The 18,949-nt window shown below is 51.3% G+C and overlaps 1 protein-coding gene across 2 annotated transcripts in view; it reads right to left on the reverse strand.

Annotated features, from left to right (window-relative positions):
- Positions 1-2,576, reverse strand: part of kif5ab (kinesin family member 5A, b) — a 141,425-nt gene extending 138,849 nt beyond the window's left edge. For both annotated transcript variants that reach the window (XM_085973034.1, XM_085973033.1), the window contains exon 1: positions 2,019-2,576. In XM_085973034.1, the coding sequence (XP_085829160.1) occupies positions 2,019-2,147 (129 nt within the window). In that variant the 5' untranslated portion in view covers positions 2,148-2,576. The remainder of the gene's footprint in view (positions 1-2,018) is intronic.
- Positions 2,577-18,949: the final 16,373 nt, after the last annotated feature.

The raw sequence follows: 18,949 nt of genomic DNA on the forward strand, positions 1-18,949 counted from the left end.
AGGGGGGAGCGGGAGGGGGGGAGAGGGAGGAGGGAGAGGGGGGAGCGGGAGGGGGGGAGGGAGGGGGGGAGCGGGAGGGGGGGAGCGGGAGGGAGGGGGAGGGGAGGGGGAGGGGAGGGGAGGGGGGGAGGAGAGGGAGAGGGGGGGAGCGGGAGGGGGGAGGGAGAGGGGGAGGGGGAGCGGGAGGGGGGGGAGAGGAGGGAGGGGAGGGGAGAGGGAGAGGGAGGAGGGAGGGGGGAGCGGGAGGGGGGAGAGGGAGGAGGGAGGGGGGGAGCGGGAGGGGGGAGGGAGGGGGGAGAGGGAGGAGGGAGGGGGGGAGCGGGAGGGGGGGGAGCGGGAGGGGGGGAGCGGGAGGGGGGGAGAGGGAGGAGGGAGGGGGGGGAGCGGGAGGGGGGAGCGGGAGGGAGGGGGAGGGGGGGAGGAGGGAGGGGGGAGCGAGGGAGGAAGAGCAAGAGAGGGGGTGGCAAATTCACGAATGGGAGGCAGTGAATGAGCAATAATAAAGACTCTGGGTTGCTGCAGTTCAGATTTTTAAAACTAATTTCCAGGGCGGGCGAGAGAGAAGGCGGCTAACCCACAGCACAACACTGCAGGTAAGGAAGGCTGGGGTGTGCTGCAGTGCGCATGTTATTATCTGAGCAGAATCAATCAAGAGGAGAGAGAGGGAGAGGGAGGGAGCATGGGGAAGCAACAGCGACCAATGTCACCCTGAGAGAGAGACACACAAACAGACTCCAGCCCCTTCTGCACTCCAACCAACAAAAAACATCCCTTTTCGACCCGCACTCATGTACATCTATTTTAAAATAAAACAATCCCCTTGAAACAGACACACACTGAAACTGATGCAGAAATACTCGAGTGTCTGAACAGGAATAAATCTATTTGTACTGGGTGTCTTTAAAAAAGACACAACCCAACCCAATCTCCAAGGCGAATAAAACATCATTTCTTTTTCCGTTGCAGGGATTGCACAAAAAAAAAAATCAGCAATTTCAGATACTTGAAGGCACAAATTCACGTTTGAGCTAGTGTGTGTGTGTGTCTCGCTCCCCAACACGGTGACATTATAACACGCCCTTCCTCTGAGGAACAAGGACTGCACCTCAACACACACACAGACAGACACAGACAAGACACCATCAGCAGGCTAACGCCCTGGATGGCATTCGGGATAAATCTGCTCCCCTCTCACACCAAAAGGGGCAATCTTAAAATCAAATCGAAAAAAGAGTTACTTGTTAAATCTCCACGAGCGGGGAAGAGAGGGGAAAGAGTTGTGAAAGTTGAAAAAAAATTAAATAAAATAGGATACTTTAATTTTTGAAAAGATACATGTTTCCATCCTTATTGATCTGAACCCGAAGTAAACATGCTGTGCAATTCCATAAATCTTAAAGCAGAATTTAAAAAAAAAGATGGGGGGGAAATATTCTTAATGATGATGTCCATCAATATGCATCTGGATGTGGGATCTGTTTAAATCCTGGGCTGGACGAGTAGAGCACACATACGCACCCTAATGATTTTTAAATATTTTTTAATTAATTTGCTTTTAAAAGAGTTTCTGCATGGCGGGTTTTTCCACAGCCCGGTGCAGAAAGCAGGTAATTTAATTTTGTAAAGATGTTCTTTCAACATTTTTTGGCTTACAATGTTATCAGGTGCTGGTGAGAGTTAGCTGGCATCCTAGCTGCACCCCGTGTTATCAGCGTGTCGACTATACTATAATAAAAAGGATGACTGCAGATTTTTTAAAAAGGGACTCTAGTTTCTGCAATTTAAGAGAGAGACAGACAGCAGATTCTTTCTAAAATATGAACAGATCTCTTGTTTATTAAATAGCACAAAAAAAAACACGATTTATAATATCACCCTTGCAGAAATACATTGTTCCTTCACCCACCTATCCATCCCAAAATAAATAAATGACAGTTTTCTTCTCTCCCCCTCTCCAAATCCCCATGTTGGAAGATTTTTTAAGAGACAGATTTTTAACAATAACCCCACACACTTACCGCAATCACCACCGTGTCGTCGTTTTGAAATTTCGGGATCAGCTTGTCTCCTCTCACCACCTCCGAGTGATTCAGCGGGCGGAACCTGCACATTACTTTGATGTTGCATTCGGTCAGTTGGTCCGTCATGTCGGGCCGGGAGGAACAATGCAATGGCAGTCAGGAGAAAGCAGCAAGAAAGGAAGAGGAGAGAGAGAGAGAAAGAGAGAGAGAGAAATATATATACTCCCAGAATAGCAACTGCGAGAAATTCTGCTTGCACCTTATCGCATTTCCCTCATATCCCTGTGCTAACAGATAGACTTTCCTCTCCTCTCTCCTTCAAAACAAGAACACAAATCGATCCTTTGGGAGTATTTGCAATCTATTGATTAGGATGCTATTCCTATGATTAATTAACTAACTAAGCAAATTATAAAGAAAAAAGTCTATTCAATTTTTTCCCCAGGCTATGCAAAATTGCTTTATATATATAGATAGAAATATGCACACACTAAAATTCTTCCCAGCCCCTTTAAAGTCCTATCCCAATATCTTGCACAGCCTCACTGCCTGTCACAAGCCCACTTTCCCAGTGTATCCGTCAGCTCAGCTGATGGTCACTGGTCCCGCCTCCTACTCGGCGCCCATTGGTCGGGCTGGTGCCCAGAGCGCCGCATTGATTGGCTGGCCCGTACGTCAATCACATGCCCAACAATACAAACAATGGGCCGGCAGGCTCTCCCCCGCACTTACCTTTCCTGGAGGTCCCACACTGCGCACGCGCTGGCCCAGGGAACCCTGCCCCACTTGCAGTGATAGCAAGAGGCCACTTGACCACTGAGTCATGAAGGTTGTGGGTTCACGTCCACACTCCAGAGACTTAAGCACATAAATCTAGGCTGACGCTCCCAGTGCAGTACTGAGGGAGCGCCGCACTGTCGGAGGGGCAGTACTGAGGGAGCGCCGCACTGTCGGAGGGGCGGTGCTGAGGGGGCGCCGCACTGTCGGAGGGGCAGTACTGAGGGAGCGCCGCACTGTCGGGGGGGCAGTGCTGAGGGAGCGCCGCACTGTCGGAGGGGCGGTACTGAGGGAGCCCCGCACTGTCGGAGGGGCAGTACTGAGGGAGTGCCGCACTGTCGGAGGGGCAGTACTGAGGGAGTGCCACACTGTCGGAGGGGCAGTACTGAGAGAGCGCCGCACTGTCGGAGAGGCAGTACCGAGGGAGTGCTGGACTGTCGGAGGTGCCGTCTTACAGCTGAGACGTTAAACCGAGGCCCCGTCTGACCTCTCAGGCGGATGTAAAAGATCCCACGGCCACTTTTTTGAAGAAGAGCAGGGGAGTTATCCCCGGTGTCCTGGCCAATATTTATCTCTCAACCAACATAACAGTAACAGATTATCTGGTCATTATCACATTGCTGTTTGCAGGACCTTACTGTGTGCAAATTGGCTGCTGCGTTTCCCACATTACAACAGTGACTCCACTTCAAAAGTACTCTGGTGGTCATAAAAGGCGCTATATAAATGCAAGTCTCTTTCTTTGTATGCTCTCTCCACATGGGCTTCCTCCCGCCCCCTACCTCCTCCTCTCACCCTATCTGCATATCCTTTCTCTCTCATAGAATGGGCACAGCACAGAAGGAGGCCGTTCAGCCCATCGAGCCTGTGCTGGCTTCTCTGCAAGAGCTCCGTAGCCCTGCAAATTCTTTTTTTCCCTTCAGGTACTTAACCAATTATCCTTTTGAAAGCCATGATTGAGTCTGCCTCCACCATCCTTTCAGGCAGTGCATTCCAGATCCTAACCACTCGCTGCGTAAAGAAGGTTTTTCCTCATGTCGCCTTTGGTTCTTTTGGTTCTTTTGCCAATCACCTTGAATCTGTGTCCTCTGGTTCTCGACCCATCCGCCAATGGGAACAGTTTCTCTCTATCTACGCTGTCCAGACCCCTCATGATTTTGAACACCTCCATCAAATCTCCTCCTTAGCCTTCTCTGCTCCAAGGAGAACAACCCCAGCTTCTCCACATCACTGAAGTCCCTCATCCCCTGGTACCATTCTGGTCAATCTCCTCCTTAACCTTCTCTGCTCCAAGGAGAACAACCCCAGCTTCTCCAGTCTCTCCACGTAACTGAAGTCCCTCATCCCCTGGTACCATTCTGGTCAATCTCCCCCTTAACCTTCTCTGCTCTAAGGAGAACAACCCCAGCTTCTCCAGTCTCTCCACATCACTGAAGTCCCTCATCCCCTGGAACCATTCTGGTCAATCTTTTCTGCACCCTCTCTAAAGCCTTCACATCCTTCCTAAAGTGCGGTGCCCAGAGTTGGACACAATACTCCAGTTGAGGCCAAACCAGTGTTTTATAAAGGTTCATCATAACTTCCTTGCTTTTGTACTCTATGGGCTGGATTTTGTCATTGGGGCGGGCTGGGGTCGTGTCATCCGCTTTTCGTGTTATCCACCCGATTCCAAATCGATGTGGGAGATTGATGCGATTTTCACATAATTGGGCAATTGAGTTCCAGCGTGTGGGAACCCATGGCCCAATTAGTTTTTTCAGTCTGAAACTCGCCTCCGTTGATGTCATCATTGCTGCTGCATTTAAGGTCTGCAACAAGCCTTGCTTCTTCTGCAGACTGCCAACCTTTTGGCCTTTGCAGTGAGAGGGACCTGGAGGCAGAATGAGCAGCGGGAGACCTAAGTCTGCTCCCAGATTTGATGACGTCGCCCTGCAAGCTTTGGTGGAGGGAGCAAGAGCTAGTAAGGAGGTGCTCTTCCCTTCTTCAGGGAGGAAGAAGCCTCCCCAGCAAACAAAGGCTGTGTGGGTCCAGGTGGCCCAGGAGGTGAACTCGTTGTCCCTCATCCGCAGAACTGGGCTTCAGTGCAGGAAGAGGTTTCATGACATTCTGCGCACTGGAAAAGTGAGTATGACTTTGTCATCACCCTCAATCTGATCCCCATTGCCTCTCCTCACCAGCACTCAGCTTTAGCAACCTCTTCCTCCACATCCCACTTGACACTGACATCCCTGCACCCTTACCCATTCCCTCTCTCTCTATGGTCACATTCACCTAACTATTCAACTATGCAGTCCTCACACTCCCTATCACTGTGATGCTATGAAAACAACTTACAAAACACAGGGAGGGCCCTTGGTCTTGCCAACTCACTCCATCTTTGTCTCCTTCTAAGCATCTATGCTATGGATTCTCTACACTCACTCCTTCATTCTCACTCAAACTCCACTTGTCTCCCTCATTGCAGGAAAAGAGAGCTCACAATAAGAGGGAAAGAGCGAGGACAGGAGGAGGGCCACCCTCAGTAGCTCACCTCACCCCTTGGGAGGAGGCGGTCCTGGAGATAGTGGGACTCGAGGACGATGCACAAGTGGGGGACGGACAGATGGGTGCGTCAGAGAAAGCTGGTGACAGAATAGTTTTTCATCTCATTGACGTTGCATAAGTCGCTGATAATGATTCTGAAGCTCTAACAGATGGACTTATGATCATCTGCAGTATGCAATGTGCATGTAACCTTGGCCTCACATCTCTGACTCTTTCCTTTACTCCCCCACAGGACCATCGCAAGCACCTGTCCCCACTATCCAGGAGGAACAGCCTGAGTCTCCAGACTCCTCAGAGGAAGCTACAACCTCTGAGGGCGCAGCGTCAGCAGAATTCAGCCAACCCAGCACCAGCGCAGACACTCACACCTTGGTGGGACCAGCTCGGCTCAGCTGCATGTCGACCCTCTGCCTCTGGGTCCATCCAGAAGAACAGCGGTGCTGGAACTCCAGGAACAGATGCAGGAGTCTCTAGCAGGTTTTTTCTCCAGGGTCGCTGCGAGTGTGGAGCGAATGGAGGAGTCCATTACAGAGCCTTTGTGGAGTCATTGGCGCATGAATGCAGCACCACGGAAAGGATGGCAACCTCCGTGGAAAGGATGGCTACAGTAGACTAGAGGATGGCTACGGCCATGGAGGAGCTAAGTCGCCAGAATGTAGAAAACATGGTGAGTGTTCAGAATAGACTGACATCTCTGGAGGAGCAATGGTCAGCTATTGAACAGAGAAACCAGACCTTCATGGAAGTCCTTCTGAGTAGGACTGCCAGTGCAGATACGGGTCCCCATGGCCCCCCTGATGTGCAGCAATGTGCTCTCAAGCCACTTGCAAGCGCTGAGGTGGACCTGACCCATGAGAGAGATGTTGGTGGCAGAGAACAAGGAAGTGGGGGCTCCTCTCCAAGCGCTCACACGACCATGCCACTGCAGAGCCCTCGGTCAGAGCCCCACCAGAGTCCCCAGCCAACTGAGATCGGCGTCTCAACCCCTGCACAGCCACAGGAGTAGCAGACTATTGCCGAGCCCTCACAGGTTCGTAACCCCAGAGGACGCCCGCCAAAGGTGTCAAGACAGGAGCAGCAAGAAAGTGAGCAAGGGGACTCCACATCTGCTGAAGCCACAGGGGAAGCACCACGTAGGAGCACGCGTAAGAGAAAGATACTGCACAAATAGTCACAAGGGTAGTCACTTGGGTGAAATGTTGTGTTTATTTTTAAAATGCCACCAGTTGGTTATTGTAAATAAAAATTCTGATGGCAACTGTTGCAGTTGTGGCATATGTCATTTCGCAAATGGGACTTCCACATTGAGGGCTTAGGATTACTTGCAATTGTCAGTATGGTGGTCAGAGTGCTAGGAATCCTCTGGTTCTTGGCCATTGTCGATGCTCTGGTAAGAAGCTGCGAAGCAAAAGTGCTTGATTGGCTAGGCTAAGCAAATCTGGCCAAGATGAGTGCGTTCCTTGCATCCCGGGCAGCAGTGTTCTCGCGTACTGCTGCCGCTGGTTGATGGGCCTCTGCAAGATGTTCGTTTTTGCTCTCCTCCTCATCTGAGGAGGATATGTGAGGAGCCACTTGGTCCTCAGGAATCTGCAAGCCACGAAGCTGTGCCATGTTGTGAAGTGCACAGCAAACCACAACGATTCTGGAGACCCTGGCTGCTGAGTACTGCAGGGCTCCACCTGATCTATCCAGGCATCTGAAGCGCATCTTCAGCATGCTGATGGTTTGCTTGATTATGGATCTGGTGGAAATGTGGCTGGAGTTGTAGCTCTCCTCAGCTTCGTTGGATTGGCTCCTCAACAGCGTCATTAGCCACGTCTTCAGGGGATAGCCCTCGTCTCCAAGTAGCCATCTGTTAAGTTGGTCTGGCGGACTGAAGAGCGGAGGCACACTCGACTGGCGCAGTATGAAGGAGTCATGGCAGCGGGTACTTGGCACAAACATGCAAAATTTCCTTCTTGTTGTCACACACCAGCTGCACGTTGAGGGAATGGAAGCCCTTGCGGTTGACAAAAACACCTGGATTACGATGGGGTGCCTTAAGGGCCACGTGTGTAGTCAACGACGCCCTGCACCCTTGGAAAGCCTGCAAGATTAGCTAGTCCAACCGCACGCACCATGACACTTGCTTGATCCTTGGAGAAATGGATATGATTGTGCGCGAGGGCAAAGGTTACTTGTGTGATGCAAGTGTGTGCATCCGCCTGGGAGATGCCGCTGATGTCTGCTGCTGATTCCTGGAATGAGCCTGAAGCAAAAACGTTGAGTGTAGTGGTGACTTTGATGGCCACTGGTAAGGGGTGTCCACCTGCTCCTCTGGGCTCCAGGTCTTGCCGCACCATTGCGCAGATGTCACCCACTACCTCTCGTGAAAGTCAGAGCCGCCTTTGGCACTGCTGCTCACTCATGTTGAGGTAGCTGATCCTCTGTCTGTAGACCCTGTTTGGGGGGTATCTCCTGCGCCGACGGGCTTCCATGGGCTGGCACCTTCTGGCCTGTGCAGCTTCAGGTGGGTGAGCAGCAGCTTGGCGCTCCTGTTGTTGCCGCTGATGTTGGCGCTGCTGTTATTGATGGTTCTGCTGCTGCTGCGGCTGGTCTTCGTCCGAATCTGATGTCCAGGAGGAAAGGAAATAAATGGTTCCCATGCTTCTGGTGGTAGATGCCTCAGTTGAGGAAGCGGTCAGTCAAGGTGGCGAGAGCGGTTTCCCAGGAGGTCACACTGGAGATGGATGCCAGGCTCCAAACTTCCACAGCTATGGTTATGCTTGCTAAAAGTTCCGCCAGACCTGAGGCAACAAAGTCCTGCCACCTGCAAATGATGACTGATCAAATCTCCTATTTAATGGTGGAGCTGCAGCTGATAGTCAGCAATCCAATTGTGCTCCCACCAGGTTTCACCGTCGTGTTTCAGAGGAGACGTAAATCATGTGGGAAACGTATTAAAATCGGAAAGGCCTCTCAAAATGGGATTATAGAGGCAATTTAGAGGTTGTTAAGAGCCTATCCCGCCTCTTGGAGGCGGGACGGAGACGGGATCAGAAACCATGCATGTGGGAAAATTGCTTGGAGGCGGGATCGGGCCCACCCGCCACTTTTTGCAATTTTAACACCCCACATGCCTCCATTCCCGCCTCCTCGGGCCTGGCAAAATCCAGCCCTATATTTATGAAGCCCAGGAACTCGTAGGCTTTTTAAACCGCTTTCTCAACCTGCCCTGCCACCTTCAATGATTTGTGCACATACACCCCCAGGTCTCTCTGTTCCTGCACTCCTTTAGAATTGTACCCTTTAGTTTATATTGCCTCTCCTTGTTCTTCCTACCAAAATGTGTATCACTTCACACTTTTCTGCGTTAAATTTAATCTGCCACATGTCCGCCCATTTCACCAGCCTGTCTATGTCTTCCTGAAGTCTATCACTCTCCTCTTCAGTGCTCACTGTACTTCCAAGTTTTGTGTCAATTGCAAATTTTGAAATTGTGCCCTGCACACCCACGTCCAAGTCATTAATATAAATCAAGAAAAGCAGTGGTCCTAGAACCGACCCCTGGGGAACACCACTGTGTACTTTCCTCCAGTCCGAAAAACAACCGTTCACCACTACTCGCTGTTTCCTCTCACTTAGCCAATTCCGTATCCATACTGCCACTCTCCCTTTTATTCCATGGGCTTCAACTTTGCTGGCAAGCCTATTATGTGGCACTTTGTCACGTGCTTATCTCTTTTTTTATTCATTCTCGGGATGTGGGCGTCGCTGGCAAGGCCAGCATTTATTGCCCATCCCTAATTGACCTTGAGAAGGTGGTGGTGAGCCGCCTTCTTGAACCGCTGCAGTCCGTGTGGTGAAGGTGCTCCCACAGTGCTGTCAGGGAGGGAGTTCCAGGATTTTGACCCAGCGGCGATGAAGGAACGGCCGATATATTTCCAAGTCAGGATGGTGTGTGTGACTCGGAGGGGAACTTGGAGGTGGTGGTGTTCCCATGCGCCTGCTGCCCTTGTCCTTCTAGGTGGTAGAGGTCGTGGGTTTGGGAGGTGCTGCCGAAGAAGCCTTAACGAGTTGCTGCAGTGCATCTTGCAGATGGTACACACTGCAGCCACGGTGCGCCGGTGGTGGAGGGAGTGAATGTTTAAGGGAATTTTAAAGACCTCTATCAGGTCACCCCTCAGCCTTCTCTTTTCTAGAGAAAAGAGCCCCACCCTGTTCAGTTTATCCTGATTGTTATAGCCTCTCAGTTCTGGTATTATCCTTGTGAATCTTTTATGCACCTTCTCCAGTGTTTCTATATCATTTTTATAATATGGAGACCAGAACCATGCCACTGTGCTCCAAGTGTGGTCTAACCAAGGTATACGGAGACCAGAACTGTGCACAGTGCTCCAAGTGTGGTCTAACCAAGGTATATGGAGACCAGAACTGTGCACAGTGCTCCAAGTGTGGTCTAACCAAGGTATATGGAGACCAGAACTGTGCACAGTGCTCCAAGTGTGTTCTAACCAAGGTATATGGAGACCAGAACTGTGCACAGTGCTCCAAGTGTGGTCTAACCGAGGTATATGGAGACCAGAACCGTGGACAGTGCTCCAAGTGTGGTCTAACCCAGGTATACGGAGACCAGAACTGTGCACGGTGCTCCAAGTGTGGTCTAACCAAGGTATACGGAGACCAGAACTGTGCACAGTGCTCCAAATGTGGTCTAATCAAGGTATATGGAGACCAGAACTGTGCACGGTGCTCCAAGTGTGGTCTAATCAAGGTATATGGAGACCAGAACTGTGCACGGTGCTCCAAGTGTGGTCTAACCAAGGTATATGGAGACCAGAACTGTGCACAGTGCTCCAAATGTGGTCTAACCAAGGTATATGGAGACCAGAGCTGTGCACTGTGCTCCAAGTGTGGTCTAACCAAGGTATACGGAGACCAGAACTGTGCACAATGCTCCGAGTGTGGTCTAACCAAGGTATATGGAGACCAGAACTGTGGGCAGTGCTCCAAGTGTGGTCTAACCAAGATATATGGAGACCAGAACTGTGCACAGTGCTCCAAGTGTGGTCTATCCAAGGTATATGGAGACCAGAACTGTGCACAATGCTCCAAGTGTGGTCTAACGAAGGTATACGGAGACCAGAACTGTGCACTGTGCTCCAAGTGTGGTCTAACCAAGGTATATGGAGACTAGAACTGTGCACAGTGCTCCAAGTGTGGTCTAACCAAGGTATATGGAGACCAGAACTGTGGGCAGTGCTCCCAGTGTGGTCTAACCAAGGTATATGGAGACCAGGACTGTGCACAGTGCTCCAAGTGTGGTCTAACCAAGGTATATGGAGACTAGAACTGTGCACAGTGCTCCAAGTGTGGTCTAACCAAGGTATATGGAGACTAGAACTGTGCACAGTGCTCCAAGTGTGGTCTAACCAAGGTATATGGAGACCAGAACTGTGGGCAGTGCTCCAAGTGTGGTCTAACCAAGGTATACGGAGACCAGAACTGTGCACAGTGCTCCCAGTGTGGTCTAACCAAGGTATACGGAGACCAGAACTGTGCACGGTGCTCCAAGTGTGGTCTAACCAAGGTATATGGAGACCAGAACTGTGCACAGTGCTCCAAGTGTGGTCTAACCAAGGTATACGGAGACCAGAACTGTGCACGGTGCTCCCAGTGCGGTCTAACCAAGGTATACGGAGACCAGAACTGTGGGCAGTGCTCCCAGTGTGGTCTAACCAAGGTTCTATACAAGTTTAACATCACCTCTCTGCTTTCCAATTCTATTCCTCTAGAAATGAACCCCAGTGCCGTGTTTGCATATTTATGGCCTTTTTCACCTGCGTCGCTACTTTTAATGATTTGTGAATCTGTACCCCTCAATCCCTTTGCTCCTCTACCCCAGTTAGACCTATTTTCCGAGGAGTACGCGGCCTCCTACCAAAATGCACCACCTCATACTTATCTATATTGAAATTAATTTGTCATTTACGTGCCCGTTCTGCAAGTTCATTAACGCCTCCTTGTATTTTGTCGCAGTCCTCTGTGTTAACTACACCCCCCCAATTTATTATAAAATGAACAACCGTCACTCCCAATGAATGACAATTCTTGTAGGTATGGCAAAGAGCCATACCTGCAAGTTGAGAGGGTATTAGGATAAATCTGCAGCAAGAAAATCAATAGGAATGAGACAACCAGACCGCAAATCTCCCAATATTGTAGATTTGAGAGGGTAGTACCTGAAAGGTTAATAGTGTGTTCGCTCCACAAATGCTGCCTGACCAGCTGAGTGTTTCTAACATTCGAGTAAGACATGCATTCAAATGGTCACTTTTTAAATGACAAGTGAAATGAACATAGAAGATAGGAGTAGGCCATTCGGCCCCTCGAGCCTGCTCCGCCATTTAATGAGATCATGGCTGATCATCCAAACTCAGTACTCTGTCCCTGCCTTCTCCCCATATCCCTTGATCCCTTTAGCCTTAATAAATATATCTAACTCCTTCTTGAATATATTTAATGAATTGGCCTCCACTGCCTTCTGTGGTAGAGAATTCCACAGGTTCACCACTCTCTGGGTGAAGAAATTCCTCCTCATCTCTGTCCTAAATGGCTTACCCCTTATCCTTAGGCCCCTGGTTCTGGACTCCCCCGCCATTGGGAACATCCTTCCTGCATCTAGTCTGTCTAGTCCTGTTAGAATTTTATAAGTTTCAATGAGATCCCCTCTCATTCTTCTAAACTCCAGCGAGTATAAGCCCAATCGACCCAATCTCTCCTCATACGTCATTCCTGCCATCCCAGGTATCAGTCTGGTGAATCTTCGCTGCACTCCCTCCATGGCAAGAACATCCTTCCTCAGATAAGGCGACCAAAACTGCACACAATACTCAAGGTGTGGTCTCACCAAGGCCCTGTACAACTGCAGCAAGACATCCTTGAACAGATCTGATAGTTATCATTACAGGCAGGGAAACATTGACTAATATAGAACCATAGTCAATGGGCTGGGGATGGAGTGGGCGTAATGGTCCAAATGGCCTCTCCTTTCTCTTGGCTATGTAGAGCTATCAGCAGGGAACTGGCAGAAGCGGTATTTATCAGCAGAGGCGTGAATCAGATTGCAAATCCAATGTCAACATTGAGTTTAGGAGTGAATCTGATCACAGATTGAATAAACAATGACCACCCTAACGAGTCAGGGATTGATGTGCCATTATAACTTTACCAATATTAACTACACCCCCTAATTTAGTGTCGTCCGCAAACATTGAAATTGTACTTCCGATTCCAGAGTCCAAATAGTAGTATAGTTTTTAAATCGTCATTTTAAAAAAAACAGCACCACGAGGTGGAAGGGAGAAACGGTAAAAAGCAACAGAATAAAAATATAGATTGATAAGATTCTACGGCACAAAAAAGATGTACAAGGATGTTACATAGTGTTACATTGACTTGCCTTGGAGGCGGTGCAACAAAGGTTCACTAGATTGATTCCTGGGATGAGAGGGCTGTCCTATGAGGAGAGATTGAGTAGAATGGGCCGATACTCTCTGGAGTTTAGAAGAATGAGAGGTGATCTCATCGAAACATACGATTCTGAGGGGGATTGACAGGGTAGATGCTGATAGGTTGCTTCCACCCCTGGCTGGAGTCTAGAACCAGGGGTCACAGTCTCAGGATAAGGGGTCGGCCATTTAGGACTGAGATGAGGAGGAATTTCTTCACTCAGAGGGCGGTGAATCTTTGGAATTCTCTGCCCCAGAGGGCTGTGGATGCTCACAGTCGTTGAGTATATTCAAGGCTGAGATCGAGAGATTTTTGGACTCTAGGGGAATCGAGGGATATGGGGATCGGGCGGGAAAGTGGAGTTGAGGTCGATGATCAGCCGTGATCTTATTGAATGGCGGAGCAGGCTCGAGGGGCCGAATGGCCGACTCCTGCTCCTATTTCTTATCTTCTTATACAGCACAGAAACAGGCCATTCGGCCCAACTAGTCTGTGCTGCTGTTTATGCTCCACACGAGTCTCCTCCCGTTTCATCTACCTCAGCTCAGCCTGTCAGCATAACTTTCTGTTCCCTTCTCTCTCATGTACTCGAGTTTCCTGTTGAAAGCTTCTACGTTATTCGCCTCAACCACTCCCTGTGGCAGCGAGTCCCACATTCTCACCACTCTCTGGGTAAAGAAATTTCTCCTGATTTCCCCATTGGATTTATTAGTGACTATCTTGTATTTACGTCCCCCTAGTTTCGGATTCCCCCACAAGTGGAAACATCTCGCCGCATGCACTCTGCGGTAGATGATACCAGAACTGAGAGGTTTATAACTATCAGGAGAGGCTGAACAGGCTGGGGGCTCTTTTCTCCGGAAAAGAGAAGGCGGAGAGGTGACCTGAGAGCGGTCTTTAAATTCTGAAGGACTTCGATTGGGCTAATACTCGCTGGAGTTTAGAAAAATGAGAGGGGATCTCATTGAAACTTATAAAATTCTAACAGGACTAGACAGACTAGATGCAGGAAGGATGTTCCCGATGGTCGGGGAGTCCAGAACCAGGAGTCACAGTCTAAGGATAAGGGGTAAGCCATTTAGGACAGAGATGAGGAGGAATTTCTTCACCCAGAGAGTGGTAAAGCTGTGGAATTCTCTACCACAGAAGGCAGTAGAGGCCAATTCATTAAATATATTCAAGAAGGAGTTGGATATATTTCTCAAGGCTAAAGGGATCAAGGGATATGGGGAGAAAGCAGGGACCGGGTACTGAATTTGGATGATCAGCCATGATCGCATTGAATGGTGGAGCAGGCTCGAGGGGCCGAATGGCCTACTCCTGCTCCTATCTTCTATGTTTCTATGTTTACAACAAAATTTGCCTTTAATGTAGTAAAACGTCCCAAAACGCGTCACAAGAGCGTTATCAAATAAAATTTGACACGAGCCACATATATATGTTTTTTTATTCGTTCCTCGGATGTGGGCGTCGCTGGTAAGGCCAGCATTTATTGCCCAATCCATAATTGCCCTGGAGAAGGTGGTGGTGAGCCGCCTTCTTGAACCGCTGCAGTCCCGTGTGGTGAAGGTGCTCCCACAGCGCTGTCAGGGAGGGAGTTCCAGGATTTTGACCCAGCGACGATGAAGGAACGGCCGATATACTTCCAAGTCAGGATGGTGTGTGACTTGGAGGGGAACTTGTAGGTGGTGGTGTTCCCATGCGCCTGCTGCCCTTGTCCTTCTAGGTGGTAGCGGTGGCGGGTTTGGGAGGTGCTGCTGAAAAAGCCTTGGCGAGTTGCTGCAGTGCACCTTGTAGATGGTACACACTGCAGCCACGGTGCGTCGGTGGTGGAGGGAGTGAATGTTTAAGGTGGTGGATGGGGTGCCCATCAAGCAGGCTGCTTTGTCCTGGATGGTGTCGAGCTTCTTGAGTGTTGTTGGAGCTGCACTCATCCAGGCAAGTGGAGAGTATTCCATCACACTCCTGAGTTGTGCCTTGTAGATGGTGGAAAGGCTTTGGGGAGTCAGGAGGTGAGACACTCGCCGCAGAATACCCAGCCTCTGACCTGCTCTTGTAGCCACAGTATTTACGTGGCTGGTCCAGCTAAGTTATTACGGCAGACGAGGTAGGTTTTAAGGAGCATCTTAAAGGAGGAGAGAGAGGCGGAGAGGTTCAGGGCTTGGGGCCTAGGCAGCTGAAGGCACGGCCGCCAATGGTGGAGCGATGGAAATCAGCGGGGGGGGGGGGGGGGGGGGGGGTGATGCTCAAGAGGCCAAAATTGGAGGAGCGCAGAGATCTTGGAGGGTTGTAGGGGCTGCAGGAGGTTACAGAGATAGGGAGGGTTGTAGGGGCTGGAGGAGGTTACAGAGATAGGGAGGGTTGTAAGGGGCTGGAGGAGGTTAGAGAGGTAGGGAGGGTTGTAGGGGCTGGAGGAGGTTACAGAGATAGGGAGGGTTGTAGGGGGCTGGAGGAGGTTACAGAGATAGGGAGGGCTGTAGGGGCTGGAGGAGGTTGCAGAGATAGGGAGGGTTGTAGGGGGCTGGAGGAGGTTACAGAGATAGGGAGGGTTGTAGGGCTGGAGGAGGTCACAGAGATAGGGAGGGTTGTATGGGGCTGGAGGAGGTTACAGAGATAGGGAGGGTTGTAGGGCTGGAGGAGGTCACAGAGATAGGGAGGGTTGTAGGGGCTGGAGGAGGTTACAGAGATAGGGAGGGTTGTAGAGGGCTGGAGGAGGTTACAGAGATAGGGAGGGTTGTAGGGGCTGGAGGAGGTTACAGAGATAGGGAGGGTTGCAGGGGGCTGGAGGAGGTTACAGAGATAGGGAGGGTTGTAGAGGGCTGGAGGAGGTTACAGAGATAGGGAGGGTTGTAGGGGGCTGGAGGAGGTTACAGAGATAGGGAGGGTTGTAGGGGCTGGAGAAGGTTACAGAGATAGGGAGGGTTGTAGGGGGCTGGAGGAGTTTAGAGAGATAGGGAGGGTTGTAGGGGCTGGAGGAGGTTACAGAGATAGGGAGGGTTGTAGGGGCTGGAGGAGGTTACAGAGATAGGGAGGGTTGTAGGGGCTGGAGGAGGTTACAGAGATAGGGAGGGTTGTAGGGGCTGGAGGAGGTTACAGAGATAGGGAGGGTTGTAAGGGGCTGGAGGAGGTTAGAGAGGTAGGGAGGGTTGTAGGGGCTGGAGGAGGTTACAGAGATAGGGAGGGTTGTAGGGGGCTGGAGGAGGTTACAGAGATAGGGAGGGCTGTAGGGGCTGGAGGAGGTTGCAGAGATAGGGAGGGTTGTAGGGGGCTGGAGGAGGTTACAGAGATAGGGAGGGTTGTAGGGCTGGAGGAGGTCACAGAGATAGGGAGGGTTGTAGGGGCTGGAGGAGGTTACAGAGATAGGGAGGGTTGTAGAGGGCTGGAGGAGGTTACAGAGATAGGGAGGGTTGTAGGGGCTGGAGGAGGTTACAGAGATAGGGAGGGTTGCAGGGGGCTGGAGGAGGTTACAGAGATAGGGAGGGTTGTAGAGGGCTGGAGGAGGTTACAGAGATAGGGAGGGTTGTAGGGGGCTGGAGGAGGTTACAGAGATAGGGAGGGTTGTAGGGGCTGGAGAAGGTTACAGAGATAGGGAGGGTTGTAGGGGGCTGGAGGAGTTTAGAGAGATAGGGAGGGTTCTAGGGGCTGGAGGAGGTTACAGAGATAGGGAGGGTGTAAGGGCTGGAGGAGGTTACAGAGATAGGGAGGGTTGTAGGGGCTGGAGGAGGTTACAGAGATAGGGAGGGTTGTAGGGGGCTGGAGGAGGTTACAGAGATAGGGAGGGTTGTAGGGGCTGGAGGAGGTTACAGAGATAGGGAGGGTTGTAGGGGCTGCAGGAGGTTACAGAGATAGGGAGGGTTGTAGGGGCTGGAGGAGGTTACAGAGATAGGGAGGGTTGTAAGGGGCTGGAGGAGGTTAGAGAGGTAGGGAGGGTTGTAGGGGCTGGAGGAGGTTACAGAGATAGGGAGGGTTGTAGGAGGTTACAGAGATAGGGAGGGCTGTAGGGGCTGGAGGAGGTTGCAGAGATAGGGAGGGTTGTAGGGGGCTGGAGGAGGTTACAGAGATAGGGAGGGTTGTAGGGCTGGAGGAGGTCACAGAGATAGGGAGGGTTGTAGGGGCTGGAGGAGGTTACAGAGATAGGGAGGGTTGTAGAGGGCTGGAGGAGGTTACAGAGATAGGGAGGGTTGTAGGGGCTGGAGGAGGTGACAGAGATAGGGAGGGTTGCAGGGGGCTGGAGGAGGTTACAGAGATAGGGAGGGTTGTAGAGGGCTGGAGGAGGTTACAGAGATAGGGAGGGTTGTAGGGGGCTGGAGGAGGTTACAGAGATAGGGAGGGTTGTAGGGGCTGGAGAAGGTTACAGAGATAGGGAGGGTTGTAGGGGGCTGGAGGAGTTTAGAGAGATAGGGAGGGTTGTAGGGGCTGGAGGAGGTTACAGAGATAGGGAGGGTGTAAGGGCTGGAGGAGGTTACAGAGATAGGGAGGGTTGTAGGGGCTGGAGGAGGTTACAGAGATAGGGAGGGTTGTAGGGGGCTGGAGGAGGTTACAGAGATAGGGAGGGTTGTAGGGGCTGGAGGAGGTTACAGAGATAGGGAGGGTTGTAGGGGGCTGGAGGAGGTTACAGAGATAGGGAGGGGTTGTAGGGGGCAGGAGGAGGTTACAGAGATAGGGAGGGTTGTAGGGGGCAGGAGGAGGTTTCAGAGATAGGGAGGGTTGTAGAGGCTGGAGGAGGTTACAGAGATAGGGAGGGTTGTAGGGGGCTGGAGGAGGTTACAGAGATAGGGAGGGTTGTAGGGGGCTGGAGGAGGTTAGAGATAGGGAGGGTTGTAGGGGCTGGAGGAGGCTACAGAGATAGGGAGGGTTGTAAGGGGTTGGAGGAGGTTACAGAGATAGGGAGGGTTGTAGGGGCTGGAGGAGGTTACAGAGATAGGGAGGGTTGTAGGGGCTGGAGGAGGTTACAGAGATATGGAGGGTTGTAGGGGCTGGAGGAGGTACAGAGATAGGGAGGGTTGTAAGGGGCTGGAGGAGGTTACAGAGATAGGGAGGGTTGTAGGGGCTGGAGGAGGTTAGAGAGATAGGGAGGGTTGTAGAGGGCTGGAGGAGGTTACAGAGATAGGGAGGGTTGTAGGGGGCTGGAGGAGGTTAGAGAGATAGGGAGGGTTGTAGAGGGCTGGAGGAGGTTACAGAGATAGGGAGGGTTGTAGGGGGCTGGAGGAGGTTACAGAGATAGGGAGGGTTGCAGGGGGCTGGAGGAGGAGGTTATAGAGATAGGGAGGGTTGTAGGGGCTGGAGGAGGTTACAGAGATAGGGAGGGTTGTAAGGGCTGGAGGAGGTTACAGAGATAGGGAGGGTTGTAGGGGCTGGAGGAGGTTACAGAGATATGGAGGGTTCTAGGGGCTGGAGGAGGTTATAGAGATAGGGAGGGTTGTCGGGGCTGGAGGAGGTTACAGAGATAGGGAGTGTTGTAGGGGCTGGAGGAGGTTACAGAGATAGGGAGGGTTGTAGAAGGTTACAGAGATAGGGAGGGTTGTAGGGGGCTGGAGGAGGTTACAGAGATAGGGAGGGTTGTAGGGCTGGAGGAGGTTACAGAGATAGGGAGGGTTGTAGGGCTGGAGGAGGTTACAGAGATAGGGAGGGTTGTAGGGGCTGGAGGAGGTTACAGAGATAGGGAGGGTTGTAGGGGGCTGGAGGAGGTTACAGAGATAGGGAGTGTTGTAGGGGGCTGGAGGAGGTTACAGAGATAGGGAGGGTTGTAGGGGGCTGGAGGAGGTAACAGAGATAGGGAGGGTTGTAGGGGGCTGGAGGAGGTTACAGAGATAGGGAGGGTTGTAGGGCTGGAGGAGGTTACAGAGATAGGGAGGGTTGTAGGGGCTGGAGGAGGTTACAGAGATAGGGAGGGTTGTAGGGGGCTGGAGGAGGTTACAGAGATAGGGAGTGTTGTAGGGGGCTGGAGGAGGTTACAGAGATAGGGAGGGGCGAGGTCATGGAGGGATTTGAAATCAAGGATGAGAGTTTTTAAAATCGCGGCATTGCTCAACCGGGAGCCAACATGGGTCAGTGAGCACAGGTGTGATGGGGTGAACGGGACTTGGTGCGAGTTAGGATACAGCATCGAAGTTTTG

Source organism: Somniosus microcephalus, chromosome 33, assembly GCF_052327205.1.
Source record: "Somniosus microcephalus isolate GS21.2 chromosome 33, FLI_Smic_1.0, whole genome shotgun sequence".
Taxonomy (NCBI): domain Eukaryota; kingdom Metazoa; phylum Chordata; class Chondrichthyes; order Squaliformes; family Somniosidae; genus Somniosus; species Somniosus microcephalus.